The sequence below is a fragment of the Hemitrygon akajei genome, chromosome 27 (assembly GCF_048418815.1).
Source record: "Hemitrygon akajei chromosome 27, sHemAka1.3, whole genome shotgun sequence".
In the NCBI taxonomy this organism is placed as follows: Eukaryota; Metazoa; Chordata; class Chondrichthyes; order Myliobatiformes; family Dasyatidae; genus Hemitrygon; species Hemitrygon akajei.
The window spans coordinates 20,556,945-20,577,899 of record NC_133150.1 but is presented as its reverse complement, the minus strand read 5'-3'; the positions used below and the strand labels follow the sequence as shown (position 1 = coordinate 20,577,899).

Here is a 20,955-nt window from a genome sequence, read left to right as displayed (position 1 = left end):
GAAGTGTACAAAATTATGAGGGGTATAGAAAGGATAAATTCAAGCAGGCTTTTTCCACTGAGGTTAGATGGGACTACAACTAACGTTCATGGGTGAAGTATGAGGGGAAACTTCTTCACTCAAAGTCATGAGACTGTGGAACAAGCTGCCACCATAAATGGTGCTCAATTTCAATGTTTATGAGAAGTTTGGATAGGTACATGGATGGTAGCTGTACAAAGGGCTATGACTCTAGTGCAGGTTGACGGGAGCACGTAGTTTAAATGTATTGGCACAGCTAGATGGACTGAAGGGCCTGTTTCTGTCCTGTACCTTCTATGACTCAATGACAAGCTAAACACCATGATTGTTAGATGTGGTTTCTCTTTTTTGGATGCACAACTTCCTATTTTCAGGTGTAAAAGCCTGTTTTGCAAAAATGTGTAGATTAGTAGTACACTTAGGTTGTTAAGCACTCCTGAAAGAGTAATCATAGAGAAAACACCAGACGCTGAAAGACTCATCCATTGTACCAACATTTCCATATTTCTATGGAGCATTTCAATCAAATCATTTGGCAGCAGTGGAAACAAAAATCAATATAATAACATACTTCATTTATTGATGCAATTAGTCTTGTTTGCCAGAACAATATTTAGCAGCAAAAAAAAACACTAACATCTCATTTTGTTAATATTCTTCACAGTACCACCTTGAGCAGTATTTAATTCTAAATGGAAACATGTGTGATGCAATTACAGTTCAATACAAAGTATGAAAATGTGAAATTTGAGTACAATATTAGAATGGAAAAAGACATTCTAATATTTTTCTTGTAAACATTGTTGGTTGAACACATACCTTTCAATAACAACTGTAATATAAAATATTTTACCCCAACTGGTTATTCACCTGAATTCATATTTAAATTACATTAACTTTTCATATAAACTACATTTCCTAATTAAGACTTGGGCTATAATCAAAACACACTTAGCACATTGTGTTACACAAACAAAATGCTGAAGAAACTCTGCAGCTCAGGCAGCATCTATATGGAGGAAGAAACAATCAATGTTTCAGGCCAAGACCCTTCCTTGGACTGGAAAAGAGGGAAAAGCCAGAATAAGGTGGTGGGGTGGGGGGTGGGAAATGAAGTGAGAAGCTGGAAGGCAACAAGTGAAAAAGGGCTGAAGAAATTTGATAGAGTGGACCACAGGAGAAAGAGGAGAGAGGGTACAAGAGGGAAGTGATAGGCAGGTGAGGAGTAGAGAAGGGGTAAAAAGGGAAGAATGGGAGAAGAGAAAGGGGGTGGGGAGAGATATCACATTGTGTTTAAGTTCGGCACAGGAAATTGTAAATACACACAAAGTTTTATCATAACTGTCTTGAATTCTTTAATGATGAATTAGCAACATGTCTTGTGAATTAAATGATGTGCCCAAATGTGTACAACACATACTTAACAAGATTAGATGTTTCATTATATTTTGCTGGGTTTGAAGTGACAATGTATACAATGCCAATAGATTGTTTACAAATATATTCACCAGAGAACATATAAAACTCAGGCACAAAAATAATCTCAATTACATAACATTTCTTATGTCTGGCATAGAACATATATACATATATTACAAGGCCATAGAAAATCATTCCGTAGGGTTAGATTTTCTACAAAAGCCTTCTTAATCATACCAACCTTGCAATATAAATAGTCTTAAACTTGGTTTCATGTGACCATGTATGGAAATTCTTCAGAGGATGTCTGCTTTGTCAGCACCCAGAAAATTACTATTAATTCAAATGGATGTCACTGATACTGTCTGTATTCACCGAACGATGAAGTTTGTAGCTGAGTAGGATCATCTACAAACTGTGGACCTACAAGGGGTCAAAATAACAAATCTTATACAATGTCCACTTCCCCCTTCATAGCAATTGCGGAATTACTTATGTTAGATTTTTCAGGTTATCGTTTTAATATGATCTAGCACAATCTTTGTTCAAAGTAGGCCAGTTTCTAGCAGTTTTATAGCTTACAGAAGTAATGTATTACTACCTTAACTTTTCCACATAGCAACGTTTCTATGGTTCTTGTAATTTTGATTTTACTACAGCTAGGATTAATTTTTACATTAATCATAAATATGACCACACGAGAACTGGGTATTTTACTTCCTTCTCTACAGAAGTTAATTTTAATTCACTAAGGAACTGTTTAAAACCAAGATTTGGTTCAAATCAGGCTTGAAAGATTTCAGAAGCTTATTTTTATTTCTGCTGTGGCTGAACTGATCTAAGCCAAGAAAGTTTAAAATCAAGAGCCAATTTTGCACTGCTACAACTATCCTTTACCAAGCTTAGAGCAGTAAAGCTGTCAAGTTTGCTTTGATGAACAAATTTTCACAAGTTTGCAGAACCTTTATAGGATATCAAGCAGAAAACTTTAATGAATCTGTTCAGAAAGTGAAACATTTTTACTGGGTGTTTTAAACTTCCAAAAATACTGATGTAAAGAATGATCTAGTGCAGCCTTTTAATACAAATCAGCAACACAAAAAATAGTTTCAGAGTTCACCATTTGTGAGCAAACTGTAAGACTTTACAAATATACTAATGACATTGGCAAACAAGTTTTAATAAATTAAAATATACTGAAAGGTGCCAATTTATACCAAATTCCCACTCGCAAACTTGCAAAGGCAATTTAATTGTTCTGGGAGCATGACCAGGTTTATGGCTGAGGTTGGCTGCCAACACAAGTTTCAGACGTACTGTACAGAAAATGGATTCCCTCATCTACAAGGTTGTTTTAATGTTGTTTCCCTTTTCAACCTAGAAAGTGTACATTAAAATTTGTAGAAACTGTTAACTCATACAAATGGTTAAAGTAAATATTAACTACACAAGCAATTCATGGTTTACCAGATGGTAATTTGCAATGATATTTCCATCCATTTTAAAGTTTTTCACCGTATCACAGGACTCTATTCTCTTCCTCAACATGCTTTAAAATTTGTAATTTCTAACTTGAGTTCTAATAAAAGTTGATCTGAAAAACTTATTGTCTAATGTATTTCCAACTTTATTTTCTTTTCAGATTATGCTTATTATGTACTTGTCCCAGTTTACACAGAAAGCATCACTTAATGGGCATTAGAACTTACCTGTTGGAAATTGTGTTGAAGCAAATCGTGTCAACATTATTCCAGCCCCTTCAATCAAGGCGAGTAGTATTCCTCCCATAGCAGCAGATCCCACCATTGCCATTGGGCCATCTAAATGAAAGTGGCCACAGTTGGAATTAAAATGAATGCTCCAGTGAGAATGTACTTTTTAAATGGATTTCTAGCTCAGAAAAGAAACACAATTAACATCCATCTTGGCATTTGAAACTTAGATTGCAAATGGACATGTCTAGAAACTTGGAAAATACAGGAAGAGTGCTAAATAGGATCAAAACCCAATCTGGGATCAAAAAGAATGAGTTAACAATTTTTCAAAATTATTTAGGATATTATTTTCATAGTAATAATCAAGACAAGTCTAGACTGGCTGTAATGTCAGAAACATAATTAGGTTTGTTATCACTGATATCTTGAAATTTGTTGTTTTTGGCTGCAGTACATTGCAAAATATTTAAAAAATTACTAAGATACAATAAATAAAGTGTGAATAGGAATATCAAGGTAGTATTCATTAACAGTCCAGAAATGTGCAAACAACATTCAAACTAAATCCATAAGCCTACAGAAGTTGCATAGGTATATCGATGAAATAATGGAGGGGCAAAACAGCAGCAAATGAAATTTAATTAGAAGAAATATGAATAGAAAAGATTTTTAATGGGAGCAAACTGAATGACAAGAGCCCAATTTTCAAATAAACCATTACAACAAAAAAAAGGGGGATTTACTTTACTTTATGCTTAGAGATACTGAAAATAAAACTGTAAAACTGTGCATGTGTCTCTGTGTGGATTATTGTTACAAAGGGAGGGAAAAATAGAAATAAGGTACAATAAACATAGGTTTACTGTAACATTACTTTCTTAGAAAAACAAATTACAATTAAACCAAAACCCCTCAAAACCCAAGCTGTTACCACTTCAAAGGATATTATAGGGTTATTCAATAGTGTTTAAAACAGAAATGTGCTTTTTTCACAGGAGAATGATATTGAATAAGGAAGCACTGATGCAAAATTAAACACATTATAATATTAGAATAGAGAACAGGAAAAACCTATAGCTTAGAATGCACTATCAAAATAATTGTTTAGAGGACATTGCGAGCTTTTAAGATCAGTTTTAGATAAATGGACAAACCTAAGTTAAAAGAGAAAGGGAACATGACAGGCACCTTTGATTTACATCCATACTAATAGGAAATACTAGGTTTAAATTTCTTATACTTCTGCAGATATTTGGCCAGAAGCTATGCCCAATGTATTAATAATGTGAAATATATTCCTCCTACACATTTAGCTATTTTTATGCTTACGCTTAAAAGATGAGTACTGAAACCAGACAGAACCACTATTGCAAGATCTGCATATGACAACCGTGGACATTTAAAATTAACTTAAGTAAATCAACCTATTCTAAAATAAAGTGGGTTAAAGGTCGACATGTCAAAGCTATTTTAATGATAATACTTTCTTATATGAAGCTTTAAGTGATTTTATTGTTGAAAAAAGGTGCAGAACATAGCTGAAATAGAGGATTTGTGTATTCTAAAGTTAAAAATTTATTCCTGATTTTTAACTTTCACAATCCTTTGATGTTATACTATTAGAAATTGATTTTAGAAGAAAGAAATGAAATAAGTGGTTTTTACACTACCATTATAACCTCAGAGGCAAGGTTTTAGTACAATTATAAGAGTGGAGTAAGTTTAGCCGAAGTGCTCCACTTCCACGCGCCCTCCCCCCCCCCCCCCCCCCCCCCCAATCTGCTGAAAGATGTGTTGGCTGTTAGGTTGTACTGGTGGTTGATGGTGGTGGGAGAATCAGGACATGTACAGGAACATAAATGGGACAATTTCTCAGAATGAAAAAAAAAAACACAAAATCATAGTATCTGCAGCTTTTCTCTAACTTCCAAACTCCTGTTTGCAATTAAGAAAAAGTTCACAGTTCTTATGGTCTGTAAAGAAAGTACAGTTCGCAATCTAAACAAGCAAAAATGAAAAATGAAATCTCTTGAAAACTGCTGGCATTGAGTTACTTGAGATCTAAAATTGCACAAACATTTTTTTCAATGTTGTGTTTTCAAAAATGTAATTTGTGCATATTCCACTCAAACCTTTCAGAAGTACAGAATATGGACTCATCTTCCCTGAATTTCTTTAGTCAATGGAAAACTAAAGGGAGTGTCTGCAAGCTACATTCACATTAGAAAATGTGTAGGCAATATTGCCATGCATTCAACAGGTTTTCCTGTGCTCTCAATTCAGTTATCAGTAGACATGAACTAAATTCCTTTAATCATCCAGATCATTAACATTTGTGAAGTTGTTGATCCAACACTGATCCCTGCAGAATACCATTAGTCACTGGCATGCAACCAGAAAAGGCCCCTTTTCTGCCAGTCGGCCAATCTTCTATCTATACTAGTAGCTTTCCCCTTATCTTGCTTAGCAGCCTCAGGTGCAGCACCTTGTCAAAGGCCTTCTGAAAATCCAAGAAAAACAATATCCTCTTACTCTGCTCCGACTATTCTGTCTGTTATTTCCTCAAAGAATTCCAACAGATTTGTCAGGCAAGATCTCTCCTTCAGGAAATTACACTGACTTTGGTTTTTATAATGTGCTTTCAAGTACCCAAAACCTCACCCCTAACAATGGTGGTTTACCACCAAATGAAGTCAGGCTCACTGGTCTATATTTTCCTGTCTTTTGCTTCTCTCCATTCTTAGACAGGAATGGCATTTGTGATATTCCAACACCATTCCTGACTCTAGTGTTTATTGAAAGATCACCACTATTGCCTTCACTATCACCACTATATCTCGCTCACAACACTGGGGTTTACTCAATCTGGTCCCGGGGATTTACCCACCTTCAGACTTTTCAACTTCCCAAGCACCTTCTCCTCAGTAAGTGACACAAAACCATTCGTAAGCCATTTCTTTGTTCTCATTACTTCTACAGTGTCATTTTCCAGCAATCAGATGTCTACTGCTGCCTCCATTTTACTCTATATTTTGAAAAAACCTTCAGTAATTTTTGTACTGTTGACCAACTTCCTTTCGTATTGAATATTTTCTCCCCTTGTTTTTTTTTTAAGTTGCCTTGCTTTAAAAGCTTCCAATCCTCTAGCTTCCTGCTGATAGTTGCAATATCCTCTGATCTCTGGTTTGCTTTTATGCTGCCTTAGCCTTTTCCTTGTCAGCCACCATTACCTCATTCTTCCTTTAGAATACTGCTGCTTCTTTGGAATGAAAATGATCCTGCACTTTCCAAATTATTCCAGGAAACTACCGCCATTGCTGCTTTACCACCATCCCTGCTAGTATTCCCTTCCAATCAACTTTGGCCCGCTCCTCTCTCAAAGCCTCTCTAATTCCCTTGACTCCACGGTAATACTGACATATGATTTTAGTTTCTGCTTCTAACTGCAAGGTTGAATTCTAGCTTATTATGATCAATGTCTGCTAAGATTTCCTTTACCTTAAGTTCACTAATCAAATCTGGTTCTATGCACAAAACCAAATCCAGAATTTCAGTTTCCCTAGTGAGCTCAAACAAAAGCTGCTCTAAAAAGCCATCTCATACACATTCTATAAATTCCATCATTTACGATCCAGTACCAAGCTGATTTTCCTGGTCTAACTGCATGCTGAAGTTCCCAATAACCACTGTAATATTGATTGCCTTTTTACATGCCCTTGCAATTTGAACCCCATCCCCTGACTACCATTCAAAGTCCCACCAGGGACTTTTTACTCTTGCAGTTTTGTAAAAAAAAAATATCCACAAGGACTCTATCTTCTGATTCTATGTCACTTCTTGCTAAGGATTTAATTTCCTTTAATTCCAGTAAAGGCACCCAACCTCTCTACCCACTTGTCTGTTTTTTAATAGGATGGGTAGCCCTGTATGTTTAGCTCCCAGCTGTAATCTTCTTTCAGCCAAAATTCTATGACACCCACAATGTCGTACCTGCCCGTTTTTAATTGCACATCTAACTAGTTTCATATACTGCATGCTTTCAAATATATTAACATCCTCAGTCCTGTATTCACCACCTCCCTTCTCACATCTGTCCCCATGTTGCCCGAATACTTATCCCTTTCTATAAGTTGTATTTTCTTTTTATTCTGGAAACTTTCAAAACTTCTCCTGTACTCTCCTTTCCTTCTACTTTATTCATACTTTACCTGTCTGTTGAACCCAGCACCCACAATTTAGTTTAAAGCCCTATCCACAGCACTAGTTATGTGAACAACCTCATGAGGATTGTCAAATATCTTCGTGGAAGTACACATACTAAAGAATATAGATATTTTCCAAAGTTCTTTTTGTCAAAAATTAAAAACAGATTCATCAAGAATAATCTTTCTTTTTCAAATACATTCCTCATCTCTCCAATTGACTGGAAGCTTTCAAGGAAAATATAGACTTGTAATGTTCTATAAGAGTTCCAAGTTAACAGCCTTGGTTTCCCATCAATTTGAATAAATATCAGAATGCTATGCACAATTTCCAAAGTGACTGCATCCCAAATACAGATCTCACCTTTTGAAACTAAAAGATTCACTTACTTCTTGCAGCTAATATGGCTCCTGTTAAAGCTCCGCTGGTTATGGAATTCCATGGATCTTCTTTACCTCTGACCTTCACTAAACCACAGTCTATCATTGAAAACAAGCCACCCCATATAGCAAAGCTTCCTAAAATATAAAAAAAATCAATTGAAGGGTAATTACTTACATAATTAAAATTGGAATGTATTTACACTCACTGAATTATTAATTTTACATATTCAACTGATTAATTCATTGCAAGATTTCAATAAAATGCTGATAAATCATGATTGAAAAAAATTATAAATTGAGTATTCAGTAAATTTATTAAACATCTGGAACATAATTAAATATACAGTTCTTAAACAGAGCCTTTCATTCCAACTTTTCACACTGATGTAACCCTCCCATCCCCAGTGCTTGGCAGGGAATAATGTATACAAATATCTAACATATTTCAAAGTAGCATATACAATGAAAGTTGTTCTATTCAAGTTCGATTAGAAGCAGCAATGTTTTGTATGATACTATTAGCATGCAATATATATACTGCAGCTCTGTACGATGGAAACATTTTTGTGAAGGATTTGCTCTAAGAAGTCCTAATTAAAACATGGTAAAATCACAATGCAGAGACATTTTATCAAACTGCAATTTCAAGAAAAGTCTAGACAGGGCTATGAAAATGAAATTTCTATTAAGTTTACACAAACAAACTTTGACATTAATATTGAAATTAATCAGCATTATTCTAACATCTCTATATGCAGAGGACTTCACTAAGAATTTCACTAACGGACAAGTGTATTAATCAAGCAGAAACTGTAAATCCCCACAAGCATTTCACAATTAACTTCGTTGTAAAATCAGACTGCTATTATTTAAATGAAAATGTTTTTCCAATATGCAAATTCTTGCATGCTTTATTAAATACAAAATGGGAGAATAAATGGTCAATTAGTTTTAGCTTGCCAGAACAATTTATGAGCTCATCATTTCATTTTAGTTTTGGTTTTGTCATTTTGAACAGGTAAACAGGATTCAATTGTATTTCCCATTCAAAAATATAGTCCCTCGAAGAGGACCACGGCTCATAGTTTGAAGGCTTGCATGCCTCAATGACTTGAAGAGCGATGTTCGCTGGAGTTAGGGTCTTGTGCTTTGGCTTTTGGTAGGGTCACCCACGCCAAACAGATCAAAGGGACTACGAGTGGTCCACTTGACCTCCAGGTTTGGGGATTCAGCCAGAGGCTAACAACCTTGACCAGTAAAACAAAATTGTTACGGAAACAGTGTGACGGTATTCCTGAGTCTCCACTCAGGATTTTCATGACGGACAGTAGTGAAAACTGAGAGGAAAGCTACTGACATGATGAAAGAAGCCCTGAACACCGCCAGAGATGCAGGACCTTCACTGCTGCCCTAAATGCCAGCGGCATAACAAATAGTCATTCAAAAGATAGCACCTTTGACACTACGGCATTCTCCCCGAAATCCCAAAGTGAAGCAGGAGCATATTCTGACTTGGGTAATAATAGACAATAGTTCCAAGTCAACAAATCATTGCATTTTTGGTATAATTTAGTAAATAATTTGCAGGCTCAAAATCCTCTTATTTCCAAGACAGATCAAAAAGAACAATGATACTTACAGAACAGATACCTCAGCATTCAGCTATAAAGTGTGGATAATTTCCCAAATGCTGATTATGAACTGCCTTTTGAGAACTAACATTTTAAAAACTGTTTAGCTTGAAAGGTCAAACAAGCTTATTGTCATGCAAATACAACCAAAGTACCTCCTAACTGTGGAGCTCTGGTCTTAACAGCAGTCAAACTTCCACGTAATCGGTGACTCATTCCCTATTTAAAGAAAAGACAAAAAAATTATCAAAAGTGATACAAAAGGGAAAGAAATGTAACAAAATTAATATTACATAAGAATGTAACAAAATTAATATTACATAAGTAACTTTGGTAATCTATTTCAAAAGCACATCATAACATTATTGCTACAAAAAGTCAATGTCATATTAGTTATCAGTGTACATTAGTGGTCACCAACCTTTTTAAGCCCAAGATCCCCTAACTCAGCCTTAGTGAGAGGCGAGATCAACTAGCTACACACGTGCACCGGGGCAGAAAAGACCGGAAGTAAAACCCTGCAACCCGGAAGTAGAAATAACGTATAAACACCAGGGGTACAACCCTTTTTTACACTGCGGACCTGTTTAATATTGACAATATTATTGCGGGCGGACTGACTGACTTGGGGTGGGGGGGTGCAGGTTTGGTGTCAAACATGACCCGAAAACACCGATACAGGTTCCTTATGTCCAGTCTATTCCGCAATTTCGTTTTCACTTCTCTTGGTACATAGCTTCTGTCCCGCACTGCTCACATTTTTTCCGCTCAAAAAACTCAACGGGTTTGTCTTTAAGTGCAGGGTGCTTGGACTCAAGGTGCCAAAGCAGTTTTGAGGGCTCCTTTGCCTCGGACAGCCTCCCGCCGCCTTGGCCATGTGAGGCTGGCCATGGGTGGGGTGAGAGGACAAGGGCCGGAGGTCCCCATGCCGGGGCTGCAGCAGTCGCAGTCTGGAGAGAGCGGCCGACCGAGCGAGGAGTGCAACAGGATGCACCCGCCCCCCTTGTAGGATCTGTCGGCCGACAAAAGTTTGTTTCAGTAGATCGCAGCATGCTAGCTGCTCTCTTACTTATGGAACCCTGAGCCCGAATCAGGTCGTCTGCGAATATTTTAGCACTGGGTTTCCCACGAACATTCGGTGTGGTGAACAGGTTTAGAGGCGGCACCCATCTGTCCACGCTTCGAGCCAGTAGCAACAGCACTCCCTGCCGGCTGCCCGAGGCCAACCAATGATCCCTGCCGCCAGGGTATCACTGCATTCAGGCAACTGATGACCTCGCGTGTGTTCAAGTTCAACAGTGACAGGGAATGAGGAAAAGTGCAGCTGACGCATATTGTTTCCTCGCGGCCCGGTGGACGGGGACCATTGAATTACAGTGTGTAGTGCGGGGGAGCTGCACGCATGCACACTAGGCAGAAGACGGAACTAAGACCCCGCAAACCGGTAACAATCTGTCACCGGTCCGTTTGGGGGGGGGGGGGGTCCCTCTCCCCCTTCCCCTCCCCCTCCCCCCCCCTCTCTCTCTCTCTCTCTCTCTCTCTCTCTCTAAAATTGACCCATCGATCACTGGTTGGCGACCACCAGTGTACATAAATGTCACTGCATACAACCTTGAGATCCATTTCTGTGAGTATACTTAGCAGATCTATACAACAATAACTGTAAGCAGGATCAATGGACAACATACTGTGCAGATGTAAATATAAATAAATAGAAATAACAAGCATGAAACAAGATAAAGAGTCCTTAAAGTGAGGCCATCAGTTGTGGGAACACCAGAAGCAGAATAAGCGTAGAGCCTGATGACTGAGTGGTAGTAACTGTTCTTGAACCTGGTTGTGAGAGTCCTTTGGTTCTTGTACCTAAAGGCAGCAGTGAGAAAACAGCATGGCCTGGGTGTGAGGATGTTTGATGATGGATGCTGCTTTCCTAGGCGATGTTTCATGTAGATATGCTCAATGGTTGGAAGGGTATTACCCATGATGTAATGGGCTGAATCCACTAGCTTTTGTAGGACTTTCCACTCTTAGGCATTAGTGTTCTCATTTCAGGCCATAATGCAGCTAGTCAGCACACATCTATAGAAGTTTGCCAAAGTTTCTGATGACATCCCAAATTTCTGCAGACTCCTAAGGAAATAGAGGTGCTGTTGTGCTTTCTTTGCAATATATTTATATGATGGAATTTGGACAGGTGCCCTGAGATAGTGACACCCAAAAATTTAAATTTACTGACCCTCTCCACCTCTGATAAGTACTGACACATGGACCTCTGGTTTCCCTCTACTGAAGTCTACAATAAGTTCTTTGGCCTTGAGTGAGAAGCTATTATTATTACACCACTCAGCTGAATTTTCAATCTCCCTCCTGTATGCTGCTTCATCGCCAATACCGTGGTGTCATCAGCAAACTTGTATATAGTGCTGGAGCTGTTCTTGGCCAGAGTCATAAATGTAAAGCAAGTAGAGCAGGGGGCTAAACATACATCCCTGTGGTGCTCCTGTGCTAATGGAGATTGTGGACTAGATGTTTTTGCTAATCCGAACTGATTGGGGTCTACAAGTGAGGAAATCCAGGATCCAATTGCACAGGGGGTACTAAGGCCCAGGTCTTGGAGTTTACTAATTAGTTTTGAGGAGATGATGGATTAAATGCTGAGGTGTAATCTATATAATACATCCTGATATATGCACCTTTGCTGTCCAGATGATCCTGGATTGCGTGAAGAACCAATGAGATGGCATCTGCTGTAGACGTGTTACTATGGTAGGCAGGAGCTGATATGTTTCAACACCAGCCTTTCAAAACACTTCTTCAGTGGACGCAAATGCCACTGGGTGATAGTCATTGAGACAGGTTACCGCACTCACTTTGGGCACTGGTACAACTGAAGCCTGCTTAAGCAGGTGGGTACCATGCATTGCCGGAGCAAGAGGTTGAAGATATCTGAATACACCAACCAGCTGGTCAGCACAGATCTTCAGCACCTGGCCAAGTACTCCATCCAGACTGGATGCTTTCCTTGGATACATTCTCTTAAAGGCAGCCCACACGTCATCTTCGGATACTGAGACCAAAGGATCATCAGGAGACATGAGGGTGTGCAATGGTTCCTCCCTGTTCTGGTGGTCAAGATGAGCACAGAAGGCATTAAGCTCATCTGGAAGCAAAGCTCACTGTCCCCTATGGCACAACGTTTAACTTTGTAGGAGGTTATGGCATTCAGAACATGCCACAGCTGTTGAACATCTCTCATAAGTGCCAGTTTAGTCCGGAATCTCCACTTTGCCTTTGAGATGACTTTCTGAAGGTCATTACTGCAGCTCTTGCAGCATTCTTGATCTCCAGACTTGAATGCCTCTGATCTGGCTCACAACAAATTCTGGATTTCATTGTTCATCCGAGGTTTCAAGACACACTCATCCAGGGCTGTTTTAATAGTCTATCACGACCCTGGTATAGTCATTCAGGTCCTCAGATGAATTCATGAATATAGCCCAATCCACTGACTCAACGCAACCCTATAGCCATTCCTCTGCCTCCTGCGACCACATCTTAGTTGTCTTGATCTCTGGAGCCTTGCTCTTTAGGCTCTGTCTGTATGCAGGTTGTAGGAGTACAGCCAAATGAACCGACTTGCCAAAATGGTTTCTAAGTAAGGAACAAAAGGCATTCCTTATCATAGTGTAGCAGCAGTCTAGTGTGTTGGGACCTCTGCTGCATCAGGTTACGCGCTGATAATTGGGCAGGGTTTTCTTCAAACAGGCCTGGTTAACTGCATTGGGATGGCCTGCTTCTTGCTTGCAGACAACATCATGCAGTTTCACAATTGCTTGCTTATAATCAGTCACTGGTGGTATGTAAACTGCATCCAGGATCACGTATGAGAACTCCCGAGGCAAAAAGAATGGCCTACATTTAGTCATTAGAAAATTCATAAAATTCTCCGGTTGTATCACTACATCTGGTGTATTTGCCGTTAACCAAGTTTCAGTGCAACAAACAACTGAGATCTGCCTCTGATATAGCAGCTTTGCCCTGAGATCGTCAAATCGTATTTTCCAGCAACTACCTATTCGCCAACAAGATGGGGTAGAGGAGACTTCATCCCTCTGGTTTGAATTCTGCCTCACCTGCCGCATTTTCAATCATGGCGTTGACACACTTAACTGTTCTGCTGGAGCTCATGACTTCCACTCCACATTAAAATGTCAAATGTGAGATCTCAAGATCACTGATGGAATTTTGTAGTCTGCTGTTTAGAAGAAATATGCATATGCATTTAATCAAAGGTTGGGTCACCTGCATCTTTGTGCATGTTTGAAACTTGGGGAAAGTACACACCAAATTCAAAAATACTTAAATAATTCACAGTTTTTATTCAAGGAATTAAGAGTACACATATGCCTGGCTCAATGCAAATTCAAAGAAATCTGCTGTCCACAAAATATCTCATAGTACCTCCTTCACAATCACCATCAGTATACATGCACCATAGCCTGCATGCTAAGCACCCTGCTTTACTCACTTTATATCTGATAGTGGGGCTAAGTACAACTCCAATGTCCATTTAAGTTCACTGACAACACTACTGTCACTGGCTAAATCGAGCATGGTGACCAATCTGCATGCAGGAGGGAGACTGAAAATCTGGATGAATGGTACCACTGCACTCAATGTCAGCAAAATCAAACTAATTATCAATTACAGGAGGAAGCCAGATCCATAAGCCAGTTCTCACTGGAGATTGGAGGTAGAGAACATCAGTAGCTTTAAATTCCTTGGTATTATCACATTAGAGGATCTGACCTGAGACCAGCATGAGACACATTACAAAGAAAACACAATGGCACATCTACTTTCTTATAATTTTGCGTAGATTCACCATGTCACTAAAACTTTGACAAACTTTTGACTTTTTCCTTTGACATTGATCTAAACAATCCAGCAAAAATTATAGTATCAAATTGCTCAGGCAGTGATTGATGTTAAATAATTCTCTTGTAGCAAATACAGCAGTCATAGAAAAGTACAGCACAGAAACAGGCCCTTATGCCCATCTAGTCCATGCCTAAACTCTTTAAACTGTTTATTCCCATAGACCTGCACGATCACTCTTCGGTTGTCCATCGGAATCCGATGACGACGTCCACTCCTGTAACGGTGAGATCTTTGATGACTATACAGTCCTATCCTGGCCCCACAAGTTCTATTACAGGTGGTACATGTATATGTGGTAGTGGTGGTGGTAGTGATGGCAACCATGGCTGCTTTTCTCCTGGTTCTCTTCTGCTGTCTTCTGGTTGTTCTTTCCATCTCCAAAATACGAACACAGTCAGTAGCAACATCCTCCAGGTCCTCAGGTTTGATCTTGCACTTCCTAAAAGCATTCTTCATCTGATCCTTACAGCGCTTCTTCACGACCATAGCCTCGATAACCCTACCATCCATGCGCTTAAAATATTGAAATCAAGCCCACATGTACCACTTGTGTTGGCAGCTTGTTCCACGCTCTCACAAGCCTCTGAGTGAAGAACTTTTCAACTTTCACCCTTAACCCATGATCTCTGGTTGCAGTCCTACCCAACTTCAGTAGAAAAAGCCTGGTTGCACTTACCCTATCTATACCCGCCCTCATAATTTTGAATACTTTTATCAAATCTCTCAATTTTCCACATTCTAAGGAATAAAGTCCTAACCTAGACAACTTTCCTTATAACTCAGGTCCTCCAGACCTGGCAACATCCTTGTAAATTTCCCTCTGTACCCTTTCAACCTTATTTACATTTTTCCTGTAGGCAGGTGACCAAAATAGCACACAATACTCCAAATTAGGCCTCACCAACATCTTATATCACTTCAACATAACATCCAATCTCCTGCACTCAATACTTTGATTTATGAAGGCCAATGTGCCAAAAGTTTTCTTTATGACACTATTGACATGCAACATCACTTTCAAAGAAACAGGTACCTGTATTCCCAGATCCCTTTATTCCACAACATTCCTCAGTGTCCTACCGTACGCTGTGCGGTACCCTGGTTAGTCCTACTGAAGCACACCACCTCGCACTTGTCTGTATTAAATTCCATCTGCCATTTTTTCAGCTGATGGAGATCCCTCTACAAACTATGATAGCCTTCAGCGCCGTCCACAACCCCAACCTTGGTGTCACCCACAAATTTGCTGATCCAGTTAACCACCTTATCATCCAAATCATTCACATAGATGACAAACAACAGACCCAGCACTGATTCCTGCTATACATTAGCCACAGGCCTCCAGTCAGAGAGACAACCCCCTACCACAAAGGCAATTCACTACCTCATCTTGAATGCTGAGCGAAGGAACCTTCTTGATCAACCACCCATGCGGGACCTCATCAAGTGCCTTGCTAAAGTTCATGTAGGCAACATCCATTGCCTTGCCTTCATCCACTTTCCTGGTAACCTCCTCACAAAACTCTAAAATTGATCAGACATGACCTACCATATACAAAGCCATGCTGACTATCCTTAAATCAATCCATGACTATCCAAATACTTATATACACGGCCTCTTAGAATACCTTCCAATAACTTTTCCGCCACTGATATCAGACAAGATTAAGGTTGGAACTTGGTGAAAATTGGGGTTATATTTTGAAATATTTACCCAGATTTATTACTGATCAGATATATATTAGTTTTTCAATAATTAAAAGTTGCCAACAGCAGTAAACATATGCTGTGCCATTGAAATTTCACTTAGACTTCATATAATAACTACATAACATTTTCAGTTTATTTTACTGCAAGAACACTTCGCAAACTCCTCACCAACTGTTGATAAATAAGACTAGTGGAAATGAGTACTTGATGGCATATGAAAAAGGGCCTATTTCTGGGCTTTATGACTGACTCTAACAATTTCACAAAATTATGCCGAGAGCGACTCTAAATTGCATCCAGTAAAGGAATGGGAAAATCAAAAGCAGATACTTCTGGATTTTATACATTTTACCATATATTCAAATATTTCAGAAGTTGCTGTCAGTTTCATAGTGCAAATTCTCACATTCTTCATTACAACTGTAAAAGCAAGATTTTAGACTCCTGCTTATATACAGCAAATCAAAATTTTATCTACTTTATCTCTACATTAGTGAGATGTTAGAAAAGCAATACATTACTTCACATGCAAAAACAAGGTGAGGAGAATGTACAAAGAAACTGAACATTATCTTAGACCAAGGAACATAAAAAAATGAAAATTTTATCAGGATTGTGAAATGACTTACCACTGGTGAATTCCTAAAGCCTTTAATAGACTGAAATATTCCACCACCTATGGCACCCATAGTAAAGGCACCACCACAGTCATCGACGATCCTCCATGGGCTAATGAGAAAGAAATGACATTACGTACTTGTTACATCAGTGGTATCTGCTCAAGCAAAACCAAATGTGCACAAATACTAAAGTGGAAAGCCTCCACAAAACATCCAATGAATTACACAGACCAATCCCACTCCCCGTGACAGCATGGGTTTCCTCAGGTGGTTCAGTTTTCTCCCATAGTCCAGTGACACACCAGTTGATAGGTTACACACACAAAATGCTGGTTGAACGCAGCAGGTCAGGTAGCATCTATAGGGAGAAGCGTTGTCGACGTTTCGGGCCGAGACCCTTCGTCAGGACTTGTTGATAGTTGATAGGTTAATTGGTCATTGCAAATTATCCTGTGATTTGGCTAGGATTAAATCGTAAGTTGCTGGATGACACAGTTTGAAGGGCCAGAAAGGCCTATTCTGTGCTGTATCTCAAATAAATAAACGTTATGATAATTCCAACCCCTTCCATATTTAATTTTGAGATACTCCACTGTAACAGGTTCTGTCAGCCCACATTAGCCCATGCTGTCCAATTGCACCCATGTGACCAACTTACTGACCCATATGTCGTTGGAGTGTGGAAGAAAATCCGAGCACCCAGAGGAAACACATCTAGCTACAGGAAGAATGTACAAACTCCTAACAAACAGAATTGGGATACAGGGGGCAGGTTGCCCTGTTTAAGTTTTCTCTAATCCAGAAGTATTAAGTGTAAGCCACCAAAACTTTTGTATGTACTCCACCAATCACTAAGTCAATGGCCGATCTTTTCCTCCTGCTATTTCAGGCAATGTTATATGCCTCTCCTATAATTGATCTTTAAAAACTGCTGTCAACCAGAGATAGCCAACTACTCCTACACTGCTTTATGCTTTAAAATAACCTTTTCCCCCTTTTGCAAATATTTTTTTCTTAAATGTTGGTCAATGCCTGTCCACTGCCAGGCTTTCAAAAGTTATTTCCAAATTGACCACAGCCAATTCACCCTTTGTACCTTCACAATTTTAATTTTACCAGAAAGATTTTAAACTACTTAAATTTAATTCCCTTTCAAAGTGAAATTGTATCATATTTTGGCCAGTCTTCCTTCAAGGACCATTTAGCAAGGTTATTTATTTTCTCACTGCCCAACACTGAATGAAAGATAGCAAAAACAAAGTGCAGGAGGAATACAGAAACAGAGAAATCGACAGCACATTACAGGCCCTTCGGCCCACAATGTTGTGTCGACCATGTAACCTACACTGAGGGTCAGGCAGCATCTGTAAAGAGAAATTATTAACTGCCTCTAGACAGCATCCAGTCTCTAAACAAATTTTTCCTGAACTGAGTTCTCCACAAATAGCTTCGTCTCAGACTTCAAGCCAGGTACAGTTATTGATTACAACCGATGCTTCGATAACAAACTCTGCCGTCTTCTTCAGGGATAATCATTAGGTATTATCTACTCTGTTCCCTCCCACTCCCTCCTCAGCTTTGGGGAACCCTCACCAGGTGAGGGCACCTGACCTTCAACTGGCCACACCACACCCAGAGGTAAGGGTCCATCTGTGACCTTCAACTGGCCACACCAAACCCAGAGGTAAGGGTCCAGCTGTGACCTTCAACTGGCCACACCAGACCCAGAGGTAAGGGTCGATCTGTGACCTTCAACTGGCCACACCACACCCAGAGGTAAGGGTCCAGCTGTGACCTTCAACTGGCCACACCACACCCAGAGGTAAGGGTCCATCTGTGACCTTCAACTGGCCACACCACACCCAGAGGTAAAGGTCCAGCTGTGACCTTCAACTGGCCACACCAGACCCAGAGGTAAGGGTCCAGCTGTGACCTTCAACTGGCCACACCCAACCCAGAGGTAAGGGTCGATCTGTGACCTTCAACTGGCCACACCACACCCAGAGGTAAGGGTCCAGCTGTGACCTTCAACTGGCCACATCTCACCCAGAGGTAAGGGTCGATCTGTGACCTTGAACTGGCCACACCCAACCCAGAGGTAAGGGTTGATCTGTGACCTTCAACTGGCCACACCACACCCAGAGGTAAGGGTCCAGCTGTGACCTTCAAATGGCCACACCACACCCAGAGGTAAGGGTCCAGCTGTGACCTTCAACTGGCCACACCAAACCCAGAGGTAAGGGTCCAGCTGTGACCTTCAACTGGCCACACCACACCCAGAGGTAAGGGTCCAGCTGTGACCTTCAAATGGCCACACCACACCCAGAGGTAAGGGTCCAGCTGTGACCTTCAACTGGCCACACCACACCCAGAGGTAAGGGTCCAGCTGTGACCTTCAACTGGCCACACCACACCCAGAGGCTGTCTTCACCTTTTACCAGCGTCCCCACAGCTCGTGGCTGCTCTCCGGCAAGGCCCGGCCGGTCACTCAGTCGCTGCTCCCACCCTTCCAGCCATCCTCTTTCCCCTGCGAAGGTCACAGATACGCGCACCACGACCGGCGCCTGAGAGAGACGCGGGCCTGGGCTCGGACGTGATTTCATGGCCCACGAACTGCCGACCCCCCGCCGTTTACGGTCACCCGGCTCCCGGCTCCCGGCTCCCGGCTCACCAGGGCTCGCGTGCGTACTCCTCCATCTTCCTCCGGGTGACGTGCCGCTCCTCTGCGAGTGCGCATGCGTCACGCCGGCCTGCCAGGGCGCATGTGCTCAAGTTGTAGCACTCAGACTTGACAAGTTTGCCAATGGGGGTTGCAGGTAGGGTTTCTGCCCCGATTCCGGGCAACCTGAAGCATCTCGAAGGCAGAGAGAACTGTAAGCACTGTTAGTTGCGGCTCATTCCATGGCAATCTAGTTTTTGAGTTGGAGGCCTCTATGTATGAATTTCTAGAAGCAGGTTAACGTTGCTAAGAATGCTGCCTGTTATCAGCCCGCAATGCATTTACTGTGTAACTATAACACTTTAAATTTAGCGACACTGCGCGGAGTAGATCCTTTGAGCTATGTCGCCCCAGCAACCCACAACCCCCATGTGATAACAAAGAACAATTTCAACGTTCACAGTAAATTTATTATCCAAGTACATATAGTGTTGTGCATTTAATATTTCAGTAGTCTTTGAGTAATATTGTAAAATATTGTTTGATTAAGCATTTGGTTTACATAATTCATTACGAGTAAAATATATGAATGGCATATGCCATTACACCATCACGTCAGACGGGAGCCTCTCACTAAAGTAAAACAAAGTATACACGTTTTCCCGGGCTCCCATTTTTTTCCCCATTGGTGTCTGGGATTTACAAAACGTTAACAGTGGCGATGCGGTTGTTTTAAAATGAACCCTACCTGTTGAAACGCAGCACGTTTTATTCTTTGAAAGGGGAGAAAGATGTTTGAGGTAAACAAAAAGCGCAGCGTATTTTTCTTTGCAAGAGGAGGGATACGTTCGAGTTTTTACAAACCACAGCATACATTTCTTCTAAAGGGCAGAGAGAGATGATAAAGTAAAAAAAAGTAGAAAACGGATGAAATTCATGGGTTCCTAAACAGTGGGTACTGGGTGATAATCATAAAAAAGCAGAAATGGCTGGCGACATTGGAAAGGTAGATGTATTCTACTGCACGACAGAGAAATGCATGATGTATACTGAAAGCATAGAGCAGTATTTTGAAGCAAATGAAATAGCCAATGAGAAGCGAGAGAGTGTTATTGAGTGCAATAGGTGGAAAGGCATACAGTTCACTTAGAAGATTAAGTGCTCCAACCAATCCCATTGAAATGAGCTTTGCTGATAGGTGAACATAATGCAGGAAATTTAGAATCAAAATCGTTGTTGATTGCAGAATGCTTTAGGTTTCATGAGCAGAATCGAAAGGAAGGTAAGTCCAACTGAAGAAACCCGCCAGAATTTGTCAGTTTAGTAATAGGCTTGATGATGCACTGAGAGATTATTTGGTTTGTGGAACCTTACAAGAAAACATTCAAAAATAGTCCTAACTGAAGCACAACTCACATTTAAAAGAACAGTTGAAATCGCTGTATCAATAGACAATACGTGCAGAAGTAGACCATTCGGCCCTTCGAGCTTGCACCGCCATTTTGAGATCATGGCTGATCAACTACTATCAATACCCAGTCCCTGCCTTGTCCCCATATCCCTTGATTCCCCTATCCATAAGATACCTATCTAGCTCCTTCTTGAAAGCATCCAGAGAATTGGCCTCCACTACCTTCCGAGGCAGTGCATTCC

At 40.3% G+C, this 20,955-nt stretch overlaps 1 protein-coding gene across 1 annotated transcript; it reads right to left on the bottom strand.

Annotated features, from left to right (window-relative positions):
* Nucleotides 1-575: 575 nt before the first annotated feature.
* timm17a (translocase of inner mitochondrial membrane 17 homolog A (yeast)) lies at nucleotides 576-19,388 on the bottom strand. Its single transcript, XM_073030462.1, has 6 exons — nucleotides 19,315-19,388; nucleotides 16,653-16,752; nucleotides 9,528-9,591; nucleotides 7,748-7,876; nucleotides 3,150-3,260; nucleotides 576-1,863 (listed from the first exon to the last, which is right to left on the bottom strand). Exons 1-6 carry the CDS (start codon nucleotides 19,338-19,340, stop codon nucleotides 1,793-1,795), a joined length of 501 nt encoding a protein of 166 aa, XP_072886563.1. The 5' UTR covers nucleotides 19,341-19,388; the 3' UTR covers nucleotides 576-1,792.
* Between the last annotated feature and the right edge of the window lie 1,567 nt (nucleotides 19,389-20,955).

Excerpts from the sequence above, each read along its gene's own strand:
- timm17a (XM_073030462.1), bottom strand. The coding sequence starts at position 19,340 with ATGGAGGAGTACGCACGCGAGCCCTG. Across the intron at positions 16,753-19,314 it reads GAGTACGCACGCGAGCCCTG|CCCATGGAGGATCGTCGATG; the intron begins GTGAGCCGGGAG and ends CTTTCTCATTAG. Across the intron at positions 9,592-16,652 it reads GCTTTAGGAATTCACCAGTG|GGAATGAGTCACCGATTACG; the intron begins GTAAGTCATTTC and ends TTCTTTAAATAG.